The sequence below is a fragment of the Micromys minutus genome (genome assembly GCF_963924665.1).
Source record: "Micromys minutus genome assembly, chromosome: 22".
Lineage (NCBI taxonomy): Eukaryota > Metazoa > Chordata > Mammalia > Rodentia > Muridae > Micromys > Micromys minutus.
The window spans coordinates 22002972-22028976 of NC_137957.1; the positions used below are offsets into that span (position 1 = coordinate 22002972).

The window sequence follows — 26005 nt, forward strand, 5'->3', positions numbered from 1 at the left end:
ATCACAGCCATAGAATGTTGGGTTTGTCACTTGCATTTGATCATTATTCCCAATTTCTTTTCAATTCTGGGTTTAAAAAATGTAGTTTCAAAGCACTACCTTTACTTTAAGCAACTTAAACATGAGCTTTATATAAAATTTAGTCAATAACTCACTTCCTGGCAATAATTTTGTTGTGCCCATTTTTTCTTTGAATCAAAACATGTCAACTTCTTGAAAGATGAGAAACCTGAAACTACAGTAAGATGTCAAGCTGACAACAGCCTACACAGTATGTTAAAATATGGGGGGGAGCAGTGTTTCCATTTCTCAAAAATCATGTGATAGACATTAATCCAAAAACTTGTTTTTAATCCAGTTAATGTTTGAGTTTATAAACCAGCAGACCATCTCTAATTTTGCCACTGCCAGATACATATTTACTTTAGAGACTTAATAGTTTAAATTACCTAACATTTTTTAAAATTGAGTTTTTAATTACTAAGGAAATATACAATGCAGATTTAAAAAAATATGTTTGGGACATTTGTATTTTCCCAACTCCCTAATTAGGCTTCTTCTAAACTATGTATTCTGTATATCTGAGTCAACATTTGTTTTAATTTAAAGTTAAAAATTAAGCCTAAAACTCACATTAGACTAAACAATAAAGACCTTGAAATCAAGTATGTGGTTATTAGATTTCATACTACTGCACAGCAAGATAGTTCTAAAAAGCACTGTTTTGTAAGTTGTAATGGGTTATAGCCTGTAACTCAGATAAACCCATAAACTGTAGTTACAAACACGGATGTAAGAAATTTTTCTCTAACCAAGACTTTTATGAAACACCAACCACTGTCATTAAACACAGAACAAAGACCAAAGCTCATATCTCCTCATGTGATTTTGTGAACTAGTTCAAAACAAGGTAAATAACCATTTTTCCTTTGCAAACTCACCATATCAAAACAGACCTTTGTAGACCGGTTGTAAACAATAAATTGTGTGATAACAGCCTGGTCACCTGCCGATTAGACGGACTGGCAAAATTACTTTCAGGGGGTTGTGTTTAAAAAACTGTATGTGCACACATGCATGCATGTGGAGAAAGGGCTCAGAGGTCTATTCTTCCAAATGACCCAGGTCCAATCCCTAGCACGCTTATAGAAACTCACAAGCGCTAAAGGATCTGACACCCTCATACCAATGAGCCTAAAGTAATTTCCTTCAAAAACACAAAAAACTGTGCAGGGTTTTCCATAGTTTAAGAGGAAAATAAACTTGACACCACATGAACATCATAAAAAATGAGTGCAAATTCAGAACTGTAATGTTTGCCGACAATGAAATGTTTGTAGACCATGGGTCCCCTTCTTCTCATCACACCAGACTTAACATGCTAAGACTAAATGAATTGTAAGCACAGAATCAGCAGCTCTCCCTTCTCCGATGTTATGTATAATTGTAAAAACTTCAAATATCACCAGTGTATTTTATAAAATTAGATCCAATTTTATTAAGGATTTCAGATTACATATTTCAGACTTCTAGAGAATAGAACCATTTGGGGACTGACAGATGTCATAATAAACACTGACCCCTGAAGCTCCACACAGCACTTTCCCATTATACAAGAGCCAGCTACCTCTTCACTTTGGCAACAGCTACTCCTACAGAAGGAAGACTGTGCTAGTCTGTAAATTCACTGAATCTTTAGGTTACAAACTTCAAGAAAATAGGCTGTGTTTAGATGAACTATGATTACAGAAAATAGCACAAACCATCTAAGAAAAAGCAACCAAAGCATTTTCAAGATAAAGAAAATATAATTAATTGGTTAAGGATTTCCAGTAGTTAAAAATCTCAGGAAGATGTTGCTAAAGAATGTGTTCACATTCTAAGAGCTTAATACTAAAATCTCACAAAAAGAACTATCACCTTCAAAAAGACTTTTCCTCAATGTAAATTTTAATAACAGCAGGAACTTTTCTCCAAGTACAATCCAATTAATATACCCTGTCAAAATCTATTCCTTCCCTCAAAGTGAACAGTAATTAGCCTGAGGTATTTTAAATGTGGCTCTAATGGTCTAAAACGTAATGCCACCCTCCCCTGCCTCATTACCACCTTAGAATTTATTACAATGTGGTCACTTGAAATATCTGAAGGGGAGTAAAAAGCTAACTCGAAAAACCCCAAAGCCTTCAATCTCTTAAAAGCATATACTACTTTCATTCATCCCCACTAAAATAGGAGCCACAAGCTCAGATGTAGATAGAAGTGTTTAAACTTCATTCTCCAGTTTAGTCATCAAAGCTTGGTGTGAATATAATGCTGAATATCACACTTGTGGTATAGAGGCCCAATTTTTTGAGCATTTTGTAAGACTTAGAGTTTGTGAGATTTACCCCAATATGCCCTATCAGAGCTGAGGTAGTTGAACCAACAGTACCACCCACCTTAGTGATGCACAGTAAACAGCAGGGCTCATGACACTCCTCATCCTCAGCACTGAGGACAGAATAGTCAAAAGGTATTCAGTTCTAACAAGTGCAATTTCACCTTTCTGTTCAAAGGACAGCACATCACCTTTTTAAAAGCACATGCGTATTGCCTCCTGTAATGTTGTTCAATATAGAAAACTAGGCACCCCTGAATTCCAACTAACCCTCTGCAATAGCCTAAATCGGTACAAACTGAGACAGCATCCCGTAAGAGCTAAAACTGTGTCATATTTTTATTTTAGGCTATAAAAACAAAATAAGGCAAACAAACAACAGAAAAACTCAAAATAGGTTCAAATGATGTATATTCATCTTTTCCAGGAAAGCAGAAGGTAGGCCCTACCACAAAGAAACTATTTAATTAATGGAGGTTAATTTTCAAAGTACATTAAATACTATCAATTAACATCTGAAGAGAACCTAGGGTTTGTTCACCTTGCTTTATAAGCGTGAGTTTTGTTATATCATCAAAAACATAAAAAGACCTTAATAATCTCAGTTATTAAGTTTGATCTTACTGGAAATTCTTAACCACAATTTTCCTTTCTCAAATATGTTGTGCCTTGTGTATCCGTCTAAACATAGCGGAAAGCACAGCCAATGCGGGCAGACCTCAACCTGTTCTACCAGCTGAAAACAGCTTTGGTTCTTTAGGAAAGAAACAGCTACTCCAAGTATGTTCAACAGTTGGTTTTCATAATTGTACTCAATAGCTACATGATGAAAATAATCCAGAAGAACCAAACTGCAGCAAGAAATGAACATGCATTAGAGGATGTGCATTAACGTATCTGACAGAGCTAGAGTTAGGATGCTAGGTAGAACAAACTGGTCTTTAAAACATCAAATTCCTTTCCCTTAAAAACTTGCTGATTCTACCAAGAGAACACGAAACCACCGGGCCGTAAGTAACTGAGTCATGTTAGGCTATTGCAGGGCGGCCGTCCTCAAGGCCTGGCTGCTCACTGCTGCTTGCACTCGGCTGGGTTTTGATCCTTCTGTTAAAGGAAAACAACAAGTCAATCTACCTTCGACTGATTGTGATGCATTTTTCAAACAATTATTTTAATTACCCAAATGTCTTGTAAAAGTAACAGTGAAGACAAAAAATATGGGATAGTGACAAATTAATGTTCAAAGTCACTGAAGTATACATTCCTGAGATAATCTATAGCCTTAAAATAACAATTGTATTGGAATTGTCAATTTTTGTCTGTTTGTATGTAGCTGCAACACTAACTTATATCAAATATCTTATTCTCTGCTTCCCTTCTGCTTGATTAGTTCATTTGTCTCCATGGTGTTTCACAATAAAGGAAATGGTTTCGGGTGAGTCCAGGAAATTATTATTATATACTTTGCAGGAGAAAATTTAAAAAATTAAAAATTAAAAAAAAATATAAGCTGGGACCTTTAGGAATCAAATCATTTTAGTAGTTGGAGAATCCAAAGTTCTAAGCATTCCTGCATCCAGATTTCCTTTAGTAAGTAACTATAACTTTCCTTTCTTCCCATGGAAACAATCTAAGCAATAAGGTTTAAATTTAAAGGCCAAATGCCCAGTGAGCAATTAAAGAGCACCTCCTCTATTCCCACTTTAGCATAAGGTACACAAAGAACACCAGCACAGGTTTTGCTCACCTTTGGGTCATAGTCTGGATCGTTTTCCTCATCTCCTTCTTCTTCCCCTTCCTATATTAAAGTTCAAAATGTATCCATGAAGTAGGTACATACTAGAAAACACTGGCTCATAATGTATGGAAATTTTATACAAGTTACTCTATGGGTCAACAGATTTTCATGATTACAGGTTTGTTGATAATGCAATTTAATTTGAAAGCTTCTAATATGAAAAATTTCCCAACACAACTTGAGACATCCAGACAGCTTTTATTGAAAAGATTTACTGCAGCTTTTGACTTCTTCAAAGAGCTGATAACCCTGCAGCAGAACAAAATTATTTGAAATAAAAAAAAAAAATGTTGCTGAGTTTTGCAATTTATTTATTGAAACCTTATACATACATTGTTTGGCTGTAGAATTCTAAAATCAGTTTCCAAAATTTATCCCAAATCACAGAATGATTATGCAAAGCAATACATTAATCACTCAATTCGCTCCTCCTCAATGTGTTATACAGTGAATTATTTGCTCATTTGGTAAACATTACCTCATCAGCTTCTTCACCTTCTTCGTCATACTGAAAAGAGACAAGCAGAAGTTTGAGTGAATAACAAATCAGTGCGCATGAATTAGTAACACCCATAAGTATTAAATGCTATCAACTCTGTAAAGTCACCAAGCTCTATGCTAGCTCCAGGGAAAGCATTTCTCTAAGACTGCCTTGCGGCCTCTTTATACCTACATAAATGTTGCCATGAGCAATCGAGTTCTAGTTGTTTCATGACAATGAGGACAAAATGAAATATATTTCACCAATGCAGAATATTCTAACAGAAAAACAAATTGTAAATGAATCCAAACATCCTAAAGAAACTTCTTCAAAATTGAGAAAAGTTATCCAAAGAATTAGCTTCATTATGAATCTATGTCCTACTTTATGAAACAGAAAATCTAGCCTCTTATTAATTCTGACTATGGTACCCTCACCAAATGACGGGATTTAAATGTACTCACATCATCGTCATCATCCTCAATAGCTTCTCCGGTGAAGTATAACACTGATCTTGGGATTATACGTTCACGTAAAAAGTGGCCAATTTCAAAGTCTGCAGCCAGGATCGCCTCAGCATCATCATCCTAGTGAAGACAACTGCCAGGTCAATTGGTGTGCGAGAGTCAAAGTTTCAACTCTGCCTACCTGCCATTTACCAAGTAAGTCACCTAACACGTTAACTTTGCATGTAATTAATACCAAAAATAAGTTAGCAGGCCAGCATATACACCAAAAAAAATTGTAGTAAATAGACTTTATTTCATAACTTTGTACACTAGAGCATTCTTTGGAAATAACAAAAATATGGCTGGCAAGTTGGCTCAGATTTAACAACATTGTCTGCTCGTGCAGAAGAGCTAGGATTCAGTTCAGAGCACCCACAAAAGCAGAGAACAAACTGCCCATTAACTCCCGTTCAAGAGGACTCAACACATAAATAATACCGAGTCTTTAGCAAGCAATGGTAGGACAGGCCTTTAATCCCAGTGCCTGGGGAAGGAAAGGCAGGTGGATCTGAGGTCAACACCAGCAAATGCCACAGTGAGTCTTTTAACAACTCAACTTACCAGGTCTCCATTCTCAGGAACTGCAAAATTAAAAGAAATTCAAATCAAACTAAGCAAGCTTACAGTATAATATCAACAACCAACTAAACTGAAGCACCAGTCACGACTTACCTTCAGGGGGAGCAAAAAAATTAAAGAAAGAATCATTGGAAACTGTTTTAGTCACAGTACGAACTGTCCCACGTCCCTTGTGCTTCTGCTTCTTCTTAATGGTTTTCAAAGTAACATTCTTTCCTTTTTTCCAATCTATCTGGCACCTTAGAAAACAAAATATATTTTTTGACATTTTAACATGTGATTTATATTTTTACCAAGTGTTTACATGTCAAATTAAATTTTTAGAGGATATTTTCTAAACAAAGCTTTTAACTTTACAATAGCATTAACATGATACAAAGTAAATAGTGTATTCCTTCCCAAAAATGAACGTTAGTCAGACCCAGAGGAAAATGGAATAAACTAAAAAAATGTCTGGCTATGTACAAACCCAACAGGATACATAAAGGGTACGGAAAGTTCTACCTACAATTAAACACAAAACACATTAGTACAATTAACTCACCCTGTACAACCCATAATTTCTGGTCCATCAAAAGAAAACGGATCAGAATCATCCGGTTCTGACCTCATCCTGTAAGTCTTTGTTAGCACTTCATTTGTGAAATGTTCATTGGGTTCAAAGTGAAATTCTAGGATAAAACTCTAAAAGAAAACAACAGTGAGTTAAGTTCTTAAACGGGAAATTTCAGTGCATTAGTAAACAGTTTGGCCTGTGGTTTTTTTATAAGCATATCAAAGTCTAATGCTCTTTTCCTCACTCTGCAATACAATGTAACAGGGATGCAGAAGAAACCCTATGGTTTCAACCCTAAATTATCATTTAGGTCAGGTAAACCTAAAGGACCAAGTGCCTACTCTTTCCATGGGCCAACAGACAGTTCTTGGATAAGAAGCTACACCCTCATCTCAACCTTGAAATGACTTGACTTTAAGACAGTGATCCTGAATTAGTGGCACTGCCTGCCCATAGGTGGCATAAAATGGGTTATTAGCTGATCTCTCTCCTCCTTCAGGCCCTCAAGCACCATTTGCCTGGAGTCATTAGCAGGCTATATTTTATCTACTAGTCTAAGCTTAAATCCCACAGAAAAAAGATGAAGTACAGAATCACAAGCACCAAAACCAAGCATGCACATACTTAAGAGTGTCAGCTGTACTCCCATACTCCAACAAAACTCTTAAATGTCATGCTTAAAACTTATTTTTAACAATGTACTACAAAGTTAAATATTTAAAACTTCTTTTACCATAGGCTGGCCAGCATCTGAAAACTTCACTTTAATATCTTTCAAGTGCTTCAGAATCGGTTCATCGTGTTCCTTTAATTTAAAGTAACAATTAGCATTTAATTTGGCGTTTTAGGGTCAATGTTCTATTATGACATAAAAACTAGTGACTATAGGCAGTTTTTGTTACAGTTTTATATAGTAACTATGAACCCTGCAACTTCTTTACCAGAAGTTTCACACTGAAGCGAGTTCATATTGTGCTTTTCCAGCACACTGACTGACCAGTCTGAAAAATACAAAAATCTAATTAACAAAGGCTATTGTTTATTTTAAAATATTTCCTGATTATCTGCTGTGGTTTTAAGCTGTTTGTTCTTTCTCTACTTTGGCAAAGCAAAATTGCATTGCCACTCATCACTGAGATCAGTCCTTTGCCACTGGGAACTCCAGCGGTCACTAACCATGGCTCCAGTACTACAGACAGCAATGGCTCAGGAACCACAGAGACAGTTCCCAAAGAAGGCAACTAAGGGATCAAGACATTATAAGTGCGATAAATAGCTTTATAGTTTAAGATGCAAATTCCCCCTGGAGTAACAAGTTTCACACTGAAAAGTTTTAGTGTAATACAAATTAAACACCCTACCTTGATACTGAGCACAGAAAAACAATGTACTTAACCAACTAATAATGATCAAAGATAACAATTCATTAAGGACTTTAAAATATTTTAAACAAAACTGAACTGTCTTTGTATAAAACCATAAGTAAGCCATGAGGGAATCACAGATATTTAAATATCAAAAAGCTTCTTTTAGGAAAATTGTTGGTTTTTGTAAATTACCTGAACCATATCACTGAGCAAATCAACATTCTTAAAAACTGTCAACCAAAATTCTGGAATTCCTTTAGGGTCTTCTTTCTCTTCATCCTTTTTCTCATCTTCAATCTTGGCCTTTTCTTTCAGCTCCTCCTTGAAGACAGTATCAACACAATGACTACACATACAGGTCTCTGACACTCTCAGCTCAATCAGCCTTCCAGCTTCACTGTGCAAACTCTGCTGTCACTCACTCATACGTCTACTCCACAGCAATCAGTGCTCTCAGAACCACCTACGAAGAACCACCACCCACATCACAAAGCTTTTTGGAACATTTTAAAAAGCAGAATAAAGTCAATAAGACTTTTAACCACAGCAAACATAAACTAGTCCAATGTTTGGCCTCAGATCCTTAACCAAAATAACCCTGACTATACCCTGCAGAGGCAGCCTTCCCTCACAGTTGTCATTGCTCCCTGTGGGCAGCCACTCACTGGAAAGCTTTTCACTTGAAAATGGTTCTCTCTCACCAGACATCAAAAGGTCAAAGCAAACTCCATGAGAAGCTTGAAAAACCCCATACAAAAGTAGCCCTGCCATCTGTGCTATCCACACTGAAGCAAATTTCCTAGGTCTAAGAACACTGTAGATCTCAGCACTTTCAAAGTTCTCTATCTAATCCCACACAACAGATAAATGTACTTCTTCTAAAAACCGCCCATGTTCCTATCACCTAAAATACAGGAAACTACTAACCGAAACTTCATCTTCCTCATCTGGTTTCCATTCACATTCTTCTTCTGTGGGTTCATAAATTGCATTAATGATCTCAAATCGCTAAAATTAAAAAAAAAAAAGAGCTTATGTAAGAACATAAAATCAAAACTTGAAACCACTGGTTTCTGTTTTATTAATAGATAAAACTTTTAATAATTGCTGATGCTTTCACATATACCTCCAATATCCATTCCATTGAGATATATTTCATCTAATTATCAAGCCTCCTGCAAGCTTGTTTCCCTGAGTTAGCTTAGAAAATAGTATAACTCATTACCTTATCAAATAAAGGCTGATAGAGAACAGCATACTTTCTCTCAAGATCATGAACTTCCTCATAGAATTTGGCTTCTATCTGTGCACATTTAACTTGCAGATTCTTGAGAGCATTCACTCGTCTTTTGACTACCTTAGGCAAGCTGCAAAATCATATAAAATCATATAGAAAAACAAAGGTCAGACTTTGCATACATTAAGATAGAAACATAAGTGGTTAAGTTTCTGAGTTGAAGCAAGGAATTTAAAAAAACTAAAATTCAATATACATAAGATCCTTTCAATATAAAAGCAGGTAGCATGAATCAATAGGAGAAAAATACCCAAACTACTTTGTAAAAACAAGGAATACCCTTAATCCAGGTTGAATTTTTTCTAAACACTGAAGTAGTTAAAATTAAGGAACTCCACTGTTATTGGTTCTCTATAAGATCAGTGTTTTATTGTTTTTGTTTTTTTAAATATTTCTTACATAGGCCTCACAACTTAAGTTGGATTCCCCAGAATCTGTAGAGACAGGAGAAAGTGCCAAGAAGCTACATAGTGAGCCTGAGGCCTGATCAAACGGACTTCATGTCTCAAAACAATCCCACGAAGTTAATTAAGAAGCTTGGGCTGGTAAGATGGCTCAATGGCTAAGAGCACTTGTGCTTTTGTAAAAGACCCCAATTCCTAGCACCCACATGGAGCTTGCAAACCACCAGCAACTCCAGACCCAGAGAATCCAAAGCTCTCTTATGTATACACTATGTTCATGAAGGCGCAACACTCTTTTTTTTAAGTAACTTAATGCTTTAATTTTTAATACCAAATAAAAATATTCAAATTGTGAAAGTTGAATATGCATCTTAATGTTAGAAAAAATATGGCCAAAGAATCTACAATAAAAGGCATAAGTACATATACACACCATACATTTAAAACTTAACTAGCCTACAGTAAGAACTGGAACCTATGCTAGAAACTTCCAGACCAAACCAACAGTTATTTCACGGAAATCTAGACAGCTTACACAGCACGATCACACTAGAATTATTACCATCAGGGGCCCCTGCTCTGAACTTAGTTTTTACTATTACTGCCCAGTTGGGGGCGCTGTGCATAGGTCAAATGGCCATACTGAGAAGTGTAAAGGTTCTCTCCACTTCTGTATAGGTTCCATGCATTAAATTCAGGCATCAGGCTTATACCACAAGAGTATCAAATAGTTTAACTCTTAATCTACCCACCCCCAGTCAGTATTTACAAATGCTACAAAACCAAGGGGCTGAAGCAAAGGCTCAGTGACAGAGAGCGCTACTCTGGCATGTCCCTGCACCCACAGTGGATTGCTCACTAACCTGTAACTTCTAGAACCTGCTGTTCTTTCCTAGCCTCCCTGGGCAAGTACATACAAATGCACATACACAAAAAAATAAGAATTTGAAGGCCATGAAGGACAGATTAAACTTAAGAGACAAAGCTAAGTACACAATCAGCCAGAAATATGGGAGAGCAGCAGGAAATGCAAAAGAAGTCCAAGGTAAAGTTAAGAGCTTAGTCACTGAGCACACCTTTAATCCCAGCACTTGGGAGGAGGCAGGCAGATCCGAGTTCCAGGCCAGCCTGGTCTACAGAGTTGACTTACAGGATGGCAAGCGCTAGAGAAACCCTTTCTGAGGGGAGAGGAATAAAAGTGCTAAGAAACATTAGTAAGATCAAGACAACTGCCTATTTAAAACCTAACTTATAGGCTTGTTTAGAATATGGCAACCCAAAACTAACACAAAAAGAAAACTTGGACAAACCAAATTAGATTTTAAAATAAAATTGTTAGCCAGGCTTGATGATAATACAACCCTTTACTCCCAGTACTTGGGAGGCAAAGGCAACATTTCTGAGAATTCTAAGTCAGCTTTGTCTACATAGCAAGTTCCAGGCTGGCCAAGACTAGAATTATGCTAATAATTTTAGCAATGCTACTGGATACACTATTTTTTTAAAGAAAAACACACCAATTCTTTGTATAGCAGAAATACAATATAAAAAAATATTCAAAACAGGAATTTTACATGCAAACTATACAGAAATGAATGGAACCAATATTCTAACAAGAATACCACAGACTGCATGTGCTGTGAATACAGATGCACAGACAAGATGACGGTAAGATAAGACTCTTGTCAATCCATGAACTTGAATGTAACTAGTATCAAACATGTAACATAAAGGCTGAGGCAGGTTAGACTCATGATTGTTTACACATAAGACAATATGAAAGAAAATACCCTGTCTGACATATCTACTGAAAGGTCAAATGTGACCAAAAACAACAGAATCATGTCTTGATCACCATGGAAACTGTCTAGAGTTGAGTGGAAGCAACTCACCCTTAGCTATTAGCACATACTATGAAGCCACAGTATCTAAATATTGAATAGAAAGAAAAAAGGAATAGTTCAACTAATAGTTTTTAAGAACTTACTGAAAAACAGGAAGGAATGTTTATCTATACCAAGTACAAAGTTGGGCTTAAGGAATGAAACACCTAAATTTAAAAGGAAATGCTAAGAACTAGCCACAAGAACGTAGGAGCTAAGACTTCCTAAGCAATTTGAAAAACAAGCTAGCCATTTTGCTAATATAAAACTTAAGTATGTGTGTTTACTCAAAGACTCCATATTTTTATAATGCTACGATGAAAATGAGTATGCAATTATTTCCATAAAATATTCTAATGAAATGAAAGTAATGTCAGGAAGAAATGGCAGAGGGTAGTGGCTGCCAAAAAGTAACAAGTAAAACAAGATCACACCATCTTCTAGACTAGTTTACAAGGAAAAAAGTCTACACAAGCTAGATGCCAACTTCTGGTATACACGGGAATAAAGCCACCTTCACACCAAATACCCAGCACTTGCAGGAATCTTGCTACAAGATTGGTACAGGTAAAGTCTATTGGCCTAACTAGCAATTCTACCAAACAGCTCAAAGAAACCATTATAGTTCTCTAAGAGAATATTCAAAATGATGTACATCCATCCAGTACATCTGTCCTGACAGTCCTATTAAAGAAAAAAGTGCTAAGACAGAAGACACAGAACCAGGAAACATTCCCAGTAAGCAGGGAAAGTGGAGGAATTCTAACCCTTAAAATACAAGAAGTGATCTATATTTAAGAAATTTGTATTTCTAATTCTGTACATTTCTGACAAACTTCTAAACCAATCACAGAGATGGCTAATACACTTTCTACAGACCTGACTGAACCAAGCAAGTCAAGACCCAATCTAATCAGTTTCCCTAACTCCCCCAATTATACTAGATACTAAGAGACATTAGCTTTCCCAGGATCACACAGATAAATAGAAAGATAAATAAAGAAGGTAGGGAAAAAAAAAAAGATCTTGTACCTTTCAATGTATCCTGTTGGTGTGTCTACCAGACCATCAAGTCTTTCCTGAAGAGCTGCAAGAATCTGAGGATTCTGCATCATCTGAACAGTTAGCTGACGTGCTTTTAAAAAGAAAGGGGGTATTGAAAGACGGATTTATAACATGGTTTCGGCTTTGTTTCTTTCCCACTGACAATCCAATCATGAAGTCTTCCCAACAGACCCATAAATGCTAGTCTGATGAGAAGATCTCTAATTCAGTGGGTCTTTCTAGGCCTTTCTCATAAGCTTAATGAACACAATCTTTTCTATTTGTTATTTTGAATCTCATCCACCTTTCATCTTGGGGAAGCCCAGCACTTCATCCAGGTATAATCTGAAGGCAGTCCAACACTTACCAGAAAACTAAGTGCACCAGAGAAAAAGGGGTTATATGGATGTTGTTTGATGCTTAATAAAATGTGCCTTTACTTTATGTACACATATAAGAGATTATAACATAAAATTTTATATATAATGTCTCCCTTTCCTGCATATTAACTTAGTAGCAAAAATAGTCAAAGGCTGTATGTACTAAAGCCAAAAAGTAACCAGTCACTTTTTATAATTATTTTTAATTTAAATAAGCTGAATTTATAAATTTTCAGTTATATTCTTGGAGACCAATTAGCTTTTAATAATAGTTTAGTAACTAAATGATATACAATTATAAATAGGCCTTTAGCACCATCAATTAGGAACTCTGGTTTCACAATTAAAATCCATCTGGCTAAAATGAAAGTGAGTCACCTGGTTACCTTGATACTCTTGGACCACATCAATTCCAACAGTACTACTTCTTGTGCAAATTATTGCTGTGTGCATTATCAAGTGCCCTTTTGGTGTTTAAGAGGGCATACTTTTTAGGACACACACATACAATACTTTCTACACAATAGTGAACACAGCCAGATACTCTAACTCCAGCAGTAGTGGGGAAAGGCTGAGTAGCCGCACATTCCCATCTCCCTTGCTTACTGCTACCTCTATCCTCGTTACTCAACTCAAGGAACAGTCAGGAGATGGAGGACAATGGACAGATGTTCAGCAAAGGGGAAATGTTCTCATTAATCTCCTCTAAATGCCAGAACTCGCTGGCTCCTGAAGTAATTTTAAAAGAATACCTTTGATTTTTGTTTCTTCACCCGTTTCTTCCTCTTCTACTTCTTCAACATCTTCCAAATCTTGATCAAGTTCAGACTGTTCTTTGCTACAATGTCATAGCATCACACCATAGTTTAAATGTATGAATTACAAAACAAGATTAGAGAAACTTGTACTGACTAGCCAAATAAATGCTTCTTTCAGAGAACAGAGATCCAGTGATTCTACACTTCAAACCATCCAGCCAACAACAGTGTATGGACTTGGAGCTTTACAGCTGTTTGTGACCTCCTTCGCTCCTCTCCAAAGACTACATTCTTGTGTCAAAGAGCTTTCATCTCAATAGGGCAGCAAAATACCCAGCCTCTTTGTAACTAGGACCAGAGGCTTGACGACGATATTTTACTTGCTGCTGGTTTTATACATTTGTTCCATGTAAGATGAAGCTAGGCTTCAACGTCTGAGTCTCCTACCTTGACCTTCCTAAGTGCTGTTTACACTACCTGGCCTGATTTTCAGCACTGAGTTATTGAGTTCTTCTGTCCTATTTGTTTTTGAAAGAATGTGTTACCATGCAACCCTGGCTTGTTGCTTTGAGATGGTATACAACAAATAATTTAAAACTTTAAGAATCCTTGTAAAATGGTAGATAACTTTCCATTCTGCATACGACAACTACAGCGTCAGCAGCCACATTGAACCATGAGCTATCCCTGAAAATGTTAAATAACTAAATCTAAGAATGAAGATGTTAGTTTTAAAACAGAGGATCTTGGCTAGTGGTCAGGAGGCAAAGGCAAGTGGATCTCTGTGATTCTGAGGCCAGCCTAGTAGTCTACAGAGCAGAACAACCAGGGCTACACAGAGAAACCATGTCTCAAAACACCAAATAAACAAAACCCAAAAACACCCTGTTATTATTAATGGTTATGACTACTTATAGGACTACTATCTCTGGACATTTTTTTAAAATGTCACAGTAAAGTTGAAGAAATATTAAGATCTTTGACCTAACATCTTGCTTAACGTTTAACTAGAATGGTTCCATTAGGTGAAAGGTAACATCTTTCTCATCATCTTGGAGAATCAGCCAAATGTACTTTGCCTACATGAGATTCCATCTAGCACTAGACAGTATGATATTAAGGACAGATTCCCTTTGGGTTTTGTTTGTTTTCTTGACAAGGTTTTACCATGTGTAACAAACAGGGCACCCTACAAGGCCAACTATTTCCTAGCCTCCATTTCTAGAGTACTTACTGGGACTATAGACAAACATGGGCCTCATTTAACATCTGGATTAAAAATATAATTGCTTTTGTGTCTAAATGTACTCTATGGTCCTAGAAACTCAGGTTCTTTGACTCCTTAAGGTCTTCTGGGCACACACATAGAGCCAGAGGTTGCATGCATTAGTTGCTCCTTTAGTATCTTTAAATCTTTACTGAACAATTCTATCTTAGGTCTTTAAAAAGTCTTACAAGCTATTATCAAAAGGTCAAATCTAGCCTACTTCTCTTTCTAAAGTACTACAAATTTAGTATTAGACATAATGCACAGTATCAAAATAGTTGAGATAGCTACTTGAGTAGTTTTAAGGCTCAAAATGCCTGGAACACTCCCTCAGCATTTCTAAGTCTCCTGGTTCTTTGAAGAATCACTTCTCTCAGGCTTAACTGCCATTAAAATTAAGTAGCAGGGGAGAGCAATCAAACTGTTATAATCAATTTACAGTTTTTCTAATTGTTTATGAAATGATGGCTACTAAGTTAAGATGACTTAACTGTATCTAGTTTAATACATCTAAAATCAGGGCACTAGAGATGACTCAGCTCTTCCAGAGGTTAAGAGCTCAATTCACAGCAACCACATGGTAGCTCACAACCATTTATATGGGATTGATGCCCTCTTCTGGCATGCAGGTGTACATGCAGATAGAGCACTCATACATTAAACTTTAAAAAATCAATTTAAAAACAAAACAAGAAAATATTGAAGTGTTATTTAAAATAGTTAAAAGATTAAATGTCAAGGAAAGGAGAACAGCAAAATTGTGAAGCCAGAAAACATAAGCAACAATCAACTTTACTAGAAGAACTGAAATCCAAGTAGGAAATGTGAAGGGCAAGCATGAAGGACAGTTAAAGTTAATGTAAGTAATGACACTTCTATCTAAATACTAAGTAATTTAATCCCTAAGTCCTCTCAGAAACATGGCAGTTTGTTCCTATTGTGGAAATGGAACTCACAACTTGGCCTGAGGAAGGAGACATTGAGTTCCTACTATGACTAGTGTGTGTGTGTGTGTATAAAATATATATTAAAAGAAACGGAACGCTTAAGGCTTCCCTAGCTGCCTTCTCCCAAGCCGATTCCCACAACACTGGTAGGCACCGCTCATTCACCCGAAAACTACTCTGACACTGGGGAGTTCTGATAGCACGCACTTCTGAGCCTACCCCAGAGTCCCACAGTAATGAGACCCTCTACCAAGCCTTACTTCCTCATCAACTACTGTTAATGTCTCCTAAATGCTCTCATCCGAATCCCTCAACAGTAATTTTAACAAGCAGATGACCCTACCTCATTAGGAAAGCCTATTACAAATTAAGTAAGTCGAAAACAAAAAAAGAAAACTTAAGAGTAAATAAGACTAAATAGGAAAGAAACACTCAAAAGACAGGACAATCGATAAAACCAGAAAGAGAGACAAAGAGCAAGAGAGAACTAAAGCTACAGATTTGAAAACACAACAGAAAAGCTTCTACAAATCTGTCCAGCAAGAGGGAAGAACAAAGAGACAAAGATGAAAAGCTGGCCAGGGGAGAAGGGGATCACACAGCATCTAACAAGAGCTGCAGAAGATACGGGCCAATGGACAAAGCACAACTGAAAGCCACCTAAGTTGGCTGCAAAGGGTCCACTACTATAAGGCTAGTTTCAAGTGAAAAGTTAGACAAAACTAGACATTTTAAAATCTAAAGCCAAATTACTGAAACTTAAAAAAAGCAGAATGAATAAGTGATCAGAGAACTGTGGCTTTGAATTTCAGTATCATACTGGAGGCAAAGTGGTTAGCAGTGCCTTCAAAATTCAGAATAGAAATATTCATTAGAATTTTTCTATACCTTAACTATCAAGCATAAACAGTAAAAGCCTTCAGTCATGCTATGTCAGAGTAAAGAACTTTCTTGTCCTCCTCCAAAGAGAGCATGCATGTATTAAAAACGCATTTGTTGACCTTAAGGTAAAGTTCCCATTCCTCTACCAACTCCATGCCCTTATATCTAAAAAGCCACTGAGGATCTTAATGTTGTATTTTAATGGTAAGAATGTCAGCCTATCCCACTCCCAGACCATAATCCTGTGTGACATCCAGCCACCTGATACACTATATGAAACATGCTTACACCTATGTTCCAAGCCATCAGAACAAACCTTTGTAGAACCTTAAGTTTAAGCCACTAAAAGCCAACACTGCTTTAAGTCAGTGCTTCCTACTCAGTTCTTCAAAATCCACTCAGCTAGAGACAGCTCAGTGACAGAGAACTTACCTAGCAAGTGGTTCTATTCCCAGCACTGCCCCCACCCTCCCCAAGCCAACATTAAAATTCAAAAGAAAAGCAAAGAAGTGAGTTATAATACAACTAAGATTACAACTGAGAGGGGTCATTTTCCACTCTGTATGTACACTGTTGCTACTTCACTTTTACAAGTTTACACACATCAGTGTTAAGAAGAGCACGTAGAGAATTATATACATGTTGAAAATTCTCCCATGTATTCACGATCTATGACCATGCTCAGTACTTTTCTAATACATACTGACAAACGATATTTTTCCCTTTCTGTATAGAGATAGGGTCTCACTATGTAGCTCTGGATGTCCTGGAACTCACTATGTAGACCAGGCTAGCTTCCAAACTCCCAGAAATCTACCTGTGTCTGCCTTTCAAGTACTAGGATTAAAGGCAGACTTGGCTGTTTGGGGAGGGGTGGTACTGTGTCCTAGGCATGAAATAGCTTTGGCCACCAAGCCAGGCATCAAGCTAGGATGAACAAAGGACTGCCCTCTGCTCTGCCCCTGACTGATATAAGAACAACACCATCAACAAGGTGTCTCTTTGCCCATTGCCAGGGGGTGGTTGACTCTATTTGAATGATTATATAATGTATTTTATATTTAGAGTAGATATTCTACCCAACTTAATAGTATAGTGGGTACCAAAGGTAAAGCCCCTAACCATCCATTTCTATTATCTACAATCTGTCCCATTAACTACATCACAACAAAGTATCTGAAAAAGGACCGAGGTCCCCACTTACTTGTCAACATCTGCCATCTTGTAAGAACTCCAAATATCTAAGAGAAAAAAAGAACAGTGTTAAAAATCATGAGTTGCTTCAAAGAGAATATAAAGTGACTAGATGCAGTGTTTTATTGACTCAATCTAGTCACTCTTTTATTCTCTTTAAAAGTCACAAGTGTTAAGAAAAAAATAATGGAACAGCCTTTTATACAAAAGAAGACAATTTTCACAGGCTAGGTTTCATAATTCCATATAGACAAAAGAAACCACATTTAATAGATTCATACATCAGCAATCTTTATTCAAATATTTTAATGATAGTGAGAAGTCAGTTTTTACTTTGCTTCTTAGAAAAAGATTCTAAAAGACAGGTTTTCTTCATGTAACCCTGTCTGGTTTGAAACTCATTACACAGACCAGGCTAGCCTCAACCCAGAGACTTGTCTGTCCCTGCTTCCCCAGGCTGGGACTAGAGCTATGTGCTACCACACTACCCACTTTGTTTAACACTGTATTTTAAAATGACATTTATTTACCGTGTGTGCACCATGTGAGGTGTTCAAAGGACAATTTACAGAAGCCGGTTTTGACTTTCCATGGGTCCTGGAGATGAGTCTGAGGTCATCAGGCTTGGAAGCAGACAATTTACTTAGAGTAAGTCACCTTGCCAGCCCAAACCATTAATTTATTTAACTCAAATTCATTTCAAAAAGCAAAACTTTAACTGCCCTTTCTATGACTCTTGGAGTCAGTCTTTAATAGCTCCAGCATTGTCTAACTATCAGTTCTTTCAGCTATTTTATGAAAACTGGCCCCAGTACTTAGGAACAGCTAATGCATTCAGAGATGGAAGCCAGCCTAAGCTAATGAGAAGACTTGGTCTAAAAACCTATTGCAGCCACCCTTTTAGGTTTCTCTTAGCATCTGGAAGCTTCTAAAGTCTACTGAAGCAGGGTTTGAGTATAGCAGCTTCAGCATACAGTCAGTTCTCAGTCATGTGACCATCATAATAAAGGTGGCTCGGATCAGCAGCCTTCCCTTATGGTATACTTTCAAGCCTCTGGAACATGGCTTCCCTGCACTAAGACTCAGCCCAGCCACCAAAACAGCTATGCAGTATCACCAGAAAAATGGTGAGAAAGAACATGAAAAGCCTTAGAATTGAAGCCTAGAAGCAGCATTTATGATTTCTGCCCCCACAGTATTAACAAGAACTAAAAAAACACAGCGTCATATGGTGTATTATACAGATATGTGTTTTTAACATATGATGTATTATACAGCTATCTGTTTTTAAGTGTGCAGGAAACCAGAAGAGGGGCACCTGGAGTTATAACTAACTACCCATGGGTGCTAGGAATCTGAGCTCTGCCCCTCATCACTGAGTAAGGAATACCCTGTATGGACAGGACTGCAATGAATCCTATCACAAGGGAAGGAGCCAAGACAGGCAGATCCTGGGGGCACTAGCCATTCATCTTAATGAACTCAGTAAGCCTCAGTTTCCAGGAAGAGATCATGCATAGAGACACATGTAAAAACAGTATTCTCATCACTTATATAAAAAAAAAACAAAAAACTTTCCACCCAGATTAATAACAGCAGACTAAGCAAATCACTTCTGAAAATCAAAAATACAGAATAAAATGTTTTAACATTGTGAAAGCACAGAAGCCTTAGCAAAACAGTTAAGAAATCCTTAGGCCAAAGCTCAGGTCTTTGGAAGATACTTCTGCCCAAAGGTCAACCAACTGCCATTATCAGATAAAAAAACAAACAAAGAACCAAAAACCAAAACAAAAAGCCTCACTTAGTGGGGAGGAGCTGAGCTGGCACAAGCATGGATGGGGGTCACAGAACCCATTGTCCCAGTGACTAAACCTTCGGCATTTCAATAGCTCCCTGTGCTGAGACAGCACCTCACACAGCACTGATTCTAGGACTGGCCTAGAACTCAGTTCAGAGCCAGGATGGCTGTGGATGTTTCATAGTTCCTCTTTAAATGAGATTACGTGTGTGTGTGTGTGTGTGTGTGTGTGTGTGTGTGTGTGTCACCCAGTCAAGAATGGAAACTCAGTTTTAATAGCCCTGGGCTATCAAAATCCTGGGCACCCTCAGGGAGGCAACTCAGTTTCCCTACTATGTGCAATGCCTAGGGTTCAATTCCCAGCCCCATAAAACCTTTTCAGCAACCCTACCAAACTAAGCAGAAATCCCAACTACTATGCCCCGGCCCCAAATAAACCATTTCTCCTGGACAAATAGCCCAAATTCATCCACTATTCCGTCCCCTAAACTTAAGCTATAGCTTAGTGGACTCTGACAATGTATTCACAGGCACTTGCACAGCACCTTCTTCCCAAGCCTCAAAGTCATAAAAGCAAAAACCTAGCCATACTACAAAAGCTTAAATATTTAATTCAAAGACTTTCCCCCCAACATTCAAAAGGTCTGAGTTTGATCTTAGAGAGGAAGAGAGTAAAGGGAAGGGAGCTGAAGAAAACTCTACAAGACAACCATCTATGATAAAGATAATAAATTTAGGAAATAACTAAGTGGAACTGCGAGTAAAGGGAGTTGAAGGAAGAAAACACCCTTTACAACCAAACAACCATCTATGATAAACATATGAAATTTTAGGGAATAACTAAGTAGAACTTACAGAAAAATAATGACATCAAGCTAAATAGGTTGGCTTAACAATAAACATTAGGTTCTGCTGAGGAATGGATTAAGTTCAAAGCTGGAAGTCACACTGCAAGCAAGGCAGGCCTGAGAAAATACTAAAGAGATTTAGAATATTACAAAATCTGAGACTGAACACAAATTCTAAGTACAAAGAACAGAACAAACATTAAGGAAGTCTAAAGGGATGAAAGACACCAGTCCACAGTTTAAAGGAACCCAACAACTACTCTTCTGGTAAAGAGAAACAACTGAGACAGCAGTAAAAAGGCAAAGCACTGCCACAGATGGTACACATGCTTGATGTATTATTAACCAATGGTTAACTGGGTATATTAACCGATGGTTTTAGACATCTGCAACCAAAATCGCCTTTAAAAATGAAAATTAAATGAAGGTGAAGCAGCTAATTGGAAGCAGAAAAAATCTCATTAGAAATATTTTCTTACATACAGCTTTAACTAGAAGGCAAGCAACTTCAGGTTAATAGTCCACTTGGGACAGAGTTGGCTGTGTATCTAAATATTTCTTTACTTATGGTACCACCCATTATATTGCTAGAGATGTACTCAAACTGCTAAGCTTAAGTGATCTCCTGCCTCAGATACCCCAGTGCTGAACTACAGGTGCATGCTACACTATCCAGCTAAATAATAGTCCCACCACCATTAGAGTGGTAAAATAAAATACAACCCTAACCAAACAGTATTACCATGGGGGGGGGGGGGGATTCAAGACCATTATGATAGAAAAGGTTCAGTTTGGATCCCAAGGGTATACAGACCATCTCAATGGGAAAGGATGCTGGTCTCTAAATTTCCTTAAATCAATTAATCTGAATTAAGTAAAATCTGCCACAAAAGTAGAAAAGATGCCACAAAACACCTGACTTCACAAAACACTGATCAGTTTATATCCCAGCATCCACTAATCAACTGCTTACTTCTGACACATCATTTTCTGGAAATTTTCCCTGAGATATCTATCAGCAGATAAAATTTTCCTCTTTAGAAGAATAGTGACTGCATGATGAAGCATCATTTTATAATAAAAAAAACCAGTAAACTCAATGCCGTGACCTTTCTTTCTCCCATACTTCATTTCATCCCAAGAATTTCAGATGTGGCTGTTCTTTTGGAACAAAATCACTAATTCAGGGCTCAGCACAAAATCTGGCTCCAATTCAACAGTTTAAACAGCACTGTTTTAAACACTCACTTTTCCATTCTAGTGATATCAAGTCAAGTCACAACTGACCATGTATTAAACTCCCAAGCAAAACGGACTACTTGAAGAGACTACCTTCCGATCTCCACACCCTGAGTACTTATTACCCAACTCAACAGCACGTACAAAGGACTAGCATTTGGCCAAAGCCCTCACTCACTATAATTTATCCATAAGCAGGTATGAACTTCACACTGATGTCCAGCACTCCAAGTCAAACACCATCCTTTAGAACTCAATATAAAGGGGTTAGAGATAGCTTAATGTTCAAGAACACTTGTTTTCCCTGCACAACTTGAAGCCGTATCTAGGTACTCACTTGGAAACTCACAATTGCCTGAAACTCCAATCCGAAAGGCCCACACACCTAAGCTTTACAGGTAACAAGTATGCACATGGTACAGACATGTAGGCACTCACATACAAAATACAAGCTTTAATATAAATAAAACCAACCCAAGTCTTCACTGAAAAATATGGTAAATAAGCTTTTTACCATATTCACTTGTTTTCTAGTCAAAATATTAGAACTACCTAAGCTATATAGTGAGACCCTTCAAAAGGAAAGAGCTAATGCTATCTATCTGACAGTACTGAATAAACAATTCATGTGGAATTTAAACAATGCTGTGCCTTTACTCTAAGCACTTCAGAAATGGAAGAATCTCCAAATTCAAGGGCAGCCTTGTCTACAACAGTTCCAGGGCAACAGAGCTACATCAGACAACCTGTCATAACTAAAGCCTCAGTAATCACTGTGACTTAACGATTTGTTCCCCTGTAGTATCACTCTTCAAAAAAATTTTATAACCTTTGTTTTGCTTACAACTATGTCTGTACACCATGTGGGTGTTGGATAACCTCGGACCAGAGTTACAACTGTGAGCTGCCATGTGGGTGCTGGAAATTGAACCCAGGTCCTCTGGAAGAGCCAGTGAGAGCTCTTAACCTTTAAGCCAGCTCTCCAGCCCCTGCAGTATTTTTTTATTCATTCTAAGAAAGTTCTATCTCCTTTTCCACTTTAAAAAAAAATAAATAAAAATGTGAAATTTTTTAAGTCAAAAAGTACAAATTGTACAGTTTTACCAATGAGTTGCTAACCCAGGGTGTAATAGTTCCTGTGAACCCAGTAACTTAGTCCAGTGGTCTAAAAGCAGGTGTAGGGCAGCCACTCCCAGGACCTTACCTCTAACATGCACAAAAACGTGCTACTTGGATGAAACTAGGCTGAATTAAGTTTAAGCAATTCTAACAGTTTTCCTGTAAAGCAAATCATAATTACCTTACTCTTTTCCAACTTTCTTCCCAATCCTTACAGCTTAACACTTCACACCCAGACAAGTAAATAGCTTACCTGCTTATGGTATGAGATATAGGTCAGAATAGGTTTAGTTTTAGAGTGAGTAGAATGATCACTCATTTCTAGAAAATAAGATTTTATAATTCTTTGAGAACTTTGAACAATATAAGTAATGTATTTTGACACCGTCAGAATCCTTTTTAGCCCCTTTCCTGTACTGGCTTAGGACACCTGAAGCCAATACTAGCAAGCAAATAAGATAACAAATATAGAATTTTAGACACTACTTTGCCAAGAGTGTTATTTTTAATCTCATGAAAGGACAAGTCAGGTGCCACAATTAGTATTATCAATTATAGGGCCAAAGGTTAAAAACAAAAAAGGACAAGTATTTTACAAAAGATAAACATGACAAAACTTTCCTTGTTGACATTAGGCATTGTTAGCTTCTATTTAATATTTAATAATATAAAGGTTGGCTTGAAAAGAACATCTATTAAGTCAAGATTTTATGACAGATGTCTAAGTCCCTACTAAAGCTAAATTAAATCCCTCCAATCCAGACTTAGAATTAAAGTAGTTATACAGTTTAAATCTGGGATGTATACCGTAAACAAGTTTGAGAGATAAGAATTCCCCAAGACCACTGAAAATTCCATTTACTTATAGTTTTAAAATATATTAAATTTTAGGCACTCCCCTAATCCAAAGTATTATTTGAATATCAAGTTTGAAAATAATCTTTTGATGGCATCTAATTTCAAAAATGGCAAACTTTATGTTGGCCCTCCTGAAATTAGAGGTGCTGGGAGTCAGGAGACAGCTAGGCTGTGTGCCTGGTGCATCCTTTGAATCTGAGAAGTCCTGCCCTCCCATCAGGACCTGTCTCCGCCCTCTCTCCAAGGCTTCTCCTGGGCTCTTTACAGAAATGTGGCGCACTGAGCTTGGTCAGTATATATTAACGCCTTGTTCCACCTCATGGTTCTTCCACTTCATCCCTAGTTTGAATTCTGGGGGCTTCCCGAAGGGAAGAACTACACTGTTGGCCTATTAAACTCGAACCCCCTCCCACCCCCAACAAGCCAGCCCTTCTCATTTTTCGGCTCAGAACCATCTGGAGGTTTAAGGAGACTAGGATGAAATCTTTCCACACAAATAAACCCAGGCCACGGTACCCATCGAGGTTCTAACTGTACCTGTGAGACACAAAACAAATCTTTTGTTAAAAAAAAAAAAAAAAAAAAGCCAAGCTGAACGCTTTGCACGTGTTAACCCCTTAAAACCCTGGCGGTAGAGGCTGCTCGCCCCTCCATCCTCCCATCCGCTCGCACATGCTCCTCCAGGAAGACCGGGGGGAGCCTGTGAGACCGTCGGGGGGGCTGGTACTCGTGGCGACCCCTCTTCCTTGGACTCCGATGGAGGTCGGATGGGCCCCGGCAGGGGTCTCCGGCCGCCCGTGGCGCGGTCCCCACGTGCCCGGGCTCCGGCGCGCGGAGGCCGCGGCCTGCGCAGCCCCTCCCTGAGGACGGAACTCGCGGCCACCGTTCCTTCCATGGTCCCCCATCCCCGCGGCCTGCCTCGCGGGGATCCCCTCGTGGTGGGGTACACCGCGGCTGAGGCGGCCGGGCGCCCCACGGCGTGGCCTCCGATCTCCCTCGGCCTCGCCGTCCCGCGCGCCCCGCAGCCGCCGGCGCTCCCCGGGGGTCCCTCAGGCCGCACGGCCCCTCGGGAGCGTTTACCCTCGGCCTCCGCCCAACACCTCGCAGGCCCCGCTCCCCGGCCCTTCCCGATCCCAGCCGTTACCGTTCCAGGAGGCTCGGACGCGGAGCCGGGCGGCCGGAGCTGCGCAGGCAGTGACTCAGGGCGGCGGCGGCGGGAGGAGCAGGAGGCGGCGCCGCGAGCAGATGGCGCTAAAAAAGACCCAAGAGCCCGCCGCTCGCGCTCATATACAATTAGCGTCAGCACGTAGGGCTGCTCCCAACGCCCTCCCCCTCGCCTCGGGGTTGCCTAGCAACGGGAGTGGGAGGCGGGCCCGGGCCTTGTTGCCTGGTAACAGAGCCGTCCTTCTTCCCCCAGCAACTTAGGCTTCCCGCCACTGGCGGTCTTCTGCTGGCTTCTTCCCTCTGTGCAAGGGTGGAAATCCCAATTCCACAGTCTACGACCCATTGGTCCCGCCCCTGGTTCTTCTTGCCCCTCGGGTTAGGGACTTGCAGCCTACTGTCAGGCTTGCAGTATCCTGGCTGGGATTCTCATCCGCATCCAGGCCTATCCCTACATTCCTTTCTACCTACTCTCCTCTGAAACCATTTTCCCACCCTGGCCAAGAACTACAGCTCTTTCCTTGTGACCACTCCAGCAGCATCTTCGGCCTGTTTTGCTCAGGGTGTCTCTACACCTTGCAGGGTGTACCACATCATGTTTACCTGATATGCAACCCTTCATTTCTGCCTTAGCTCATTTGATGGAAGCAAGAACGTATTTTGCATATTCTTACTGCTTTAAAATGAAAATAATCAGCGTATCAATTTTTCATCTTCCTGAAAAAAAATAAATAAATAAACCCGTAAGCTTATGAAATCTTGTGACTATTTTTGAAATGACTACGAATTACCTGTACTGTCAAACCTTTGTCTTTTGTGCTTTGGGGTTTGTTTTTTTAGATAGGGCCACACTGTGAAGCCCATTGTACTAAATTTTAAATGTTTCTCTGTGAGTACGTGTCAGAACGCAGAGATCTACAAATAAAACAGCTGTGCTCCCAGTGTGGTCTGTCCTTCCACACACCCTTTATGGTGGAAAGCTCATCTGTCTATAATACACTGTCTACATTTTACATTCCTATTCTCCCACAAGCCCTCACTGGAGTCTTCCAGACAATACACATCGGAGGATAGGGTAACATTGGAAATACAGACCGACAGGAGAATCTGGCTATCCGTTGTGAAATTGGGCATGGAGGAGCTGGGTAGTGTGTGCATATGAAAGGCTATGCGATATTATTCTTTTAGTGAAAGAACAACTATTCTGTGAGGCCTTTGGACATAGCTCACTTGGTGAAGAGTGCCTACCGCAG

At 38.7% G+C, this 26005-nt stretch overlaps 1 protein-coding gene across 3 annotated transcripts; it reads right to left on the reverse strand.

The window, feature by feature from the left end:
* Positions 1–1471: 1471 nt before the first annotated feature.
* NAP1L1 (nucleosome assembly protein 1 like 1) lies at positions 1472–24841 on the reverse strand. 3 transcript variants are annotated; one of them, XM_080935521.1, is made up of 15 exons: positions 24736–24841; positions 17737–17773; positions 13431–13516; positions 12287–12389; positions 8896–9037; positions 8598–8678; positions 7863–7991; positions 7037–7108; positions 6292–6431; positions 5841–5986; positions 5730–5749; positions 5124–5246; positions 4657–4686; positions 4128–4178; positions 1472–3484 (listed from the first exon to the last, which is right to left on the reverse strand). In XM_080935521.1, the coding sequence occupies exons 2-15, from the start codon at positions 17751–17753 to the stop codon at positions 3449–3451; spliced, it is 1176 nt and encodes a 391-aa protein (XP_080791647.1). In that variant the 5' UTR covers positions 17754–17773; positions 24736–24841; the 3' UTR covers positions 1472–3448. The 3 variants fall into 3 exon arrangements, with proteins under 3 accessions (XP_080791647.1, XP_080791648.1, XP_080791649.1); XM_080935522.1 differs by lacking the exon at positions 24736–24841 and adding an exon at positions 18257–18344; XM_080935523.1 differs by lacking the exons at positions 12287–12389; positions 13431–13516.
* Between the last annotated feature and the right edge of the window lie 1164 nt (positions 24842–26005).

Coding starts and splice junctions, on each gene's coding strand:
- NAP1L1 (XM_080935521.1), bottom strand. Junction 12,390..13,430: donor TGAAGAAACAAAAATCAAAG/GTATTCTTTTAA, acceptor TCTTTTTAAAAG/CACGTCAGCTAACTGTTCAG. Junction 7,992..8,597: donor ATGAGGAAGATGAAGTTTCG/GTTAGTAGTTTC, acceptor ACTGTCTTCAAG/GAGGAGCTGAAAGAAAAGGC.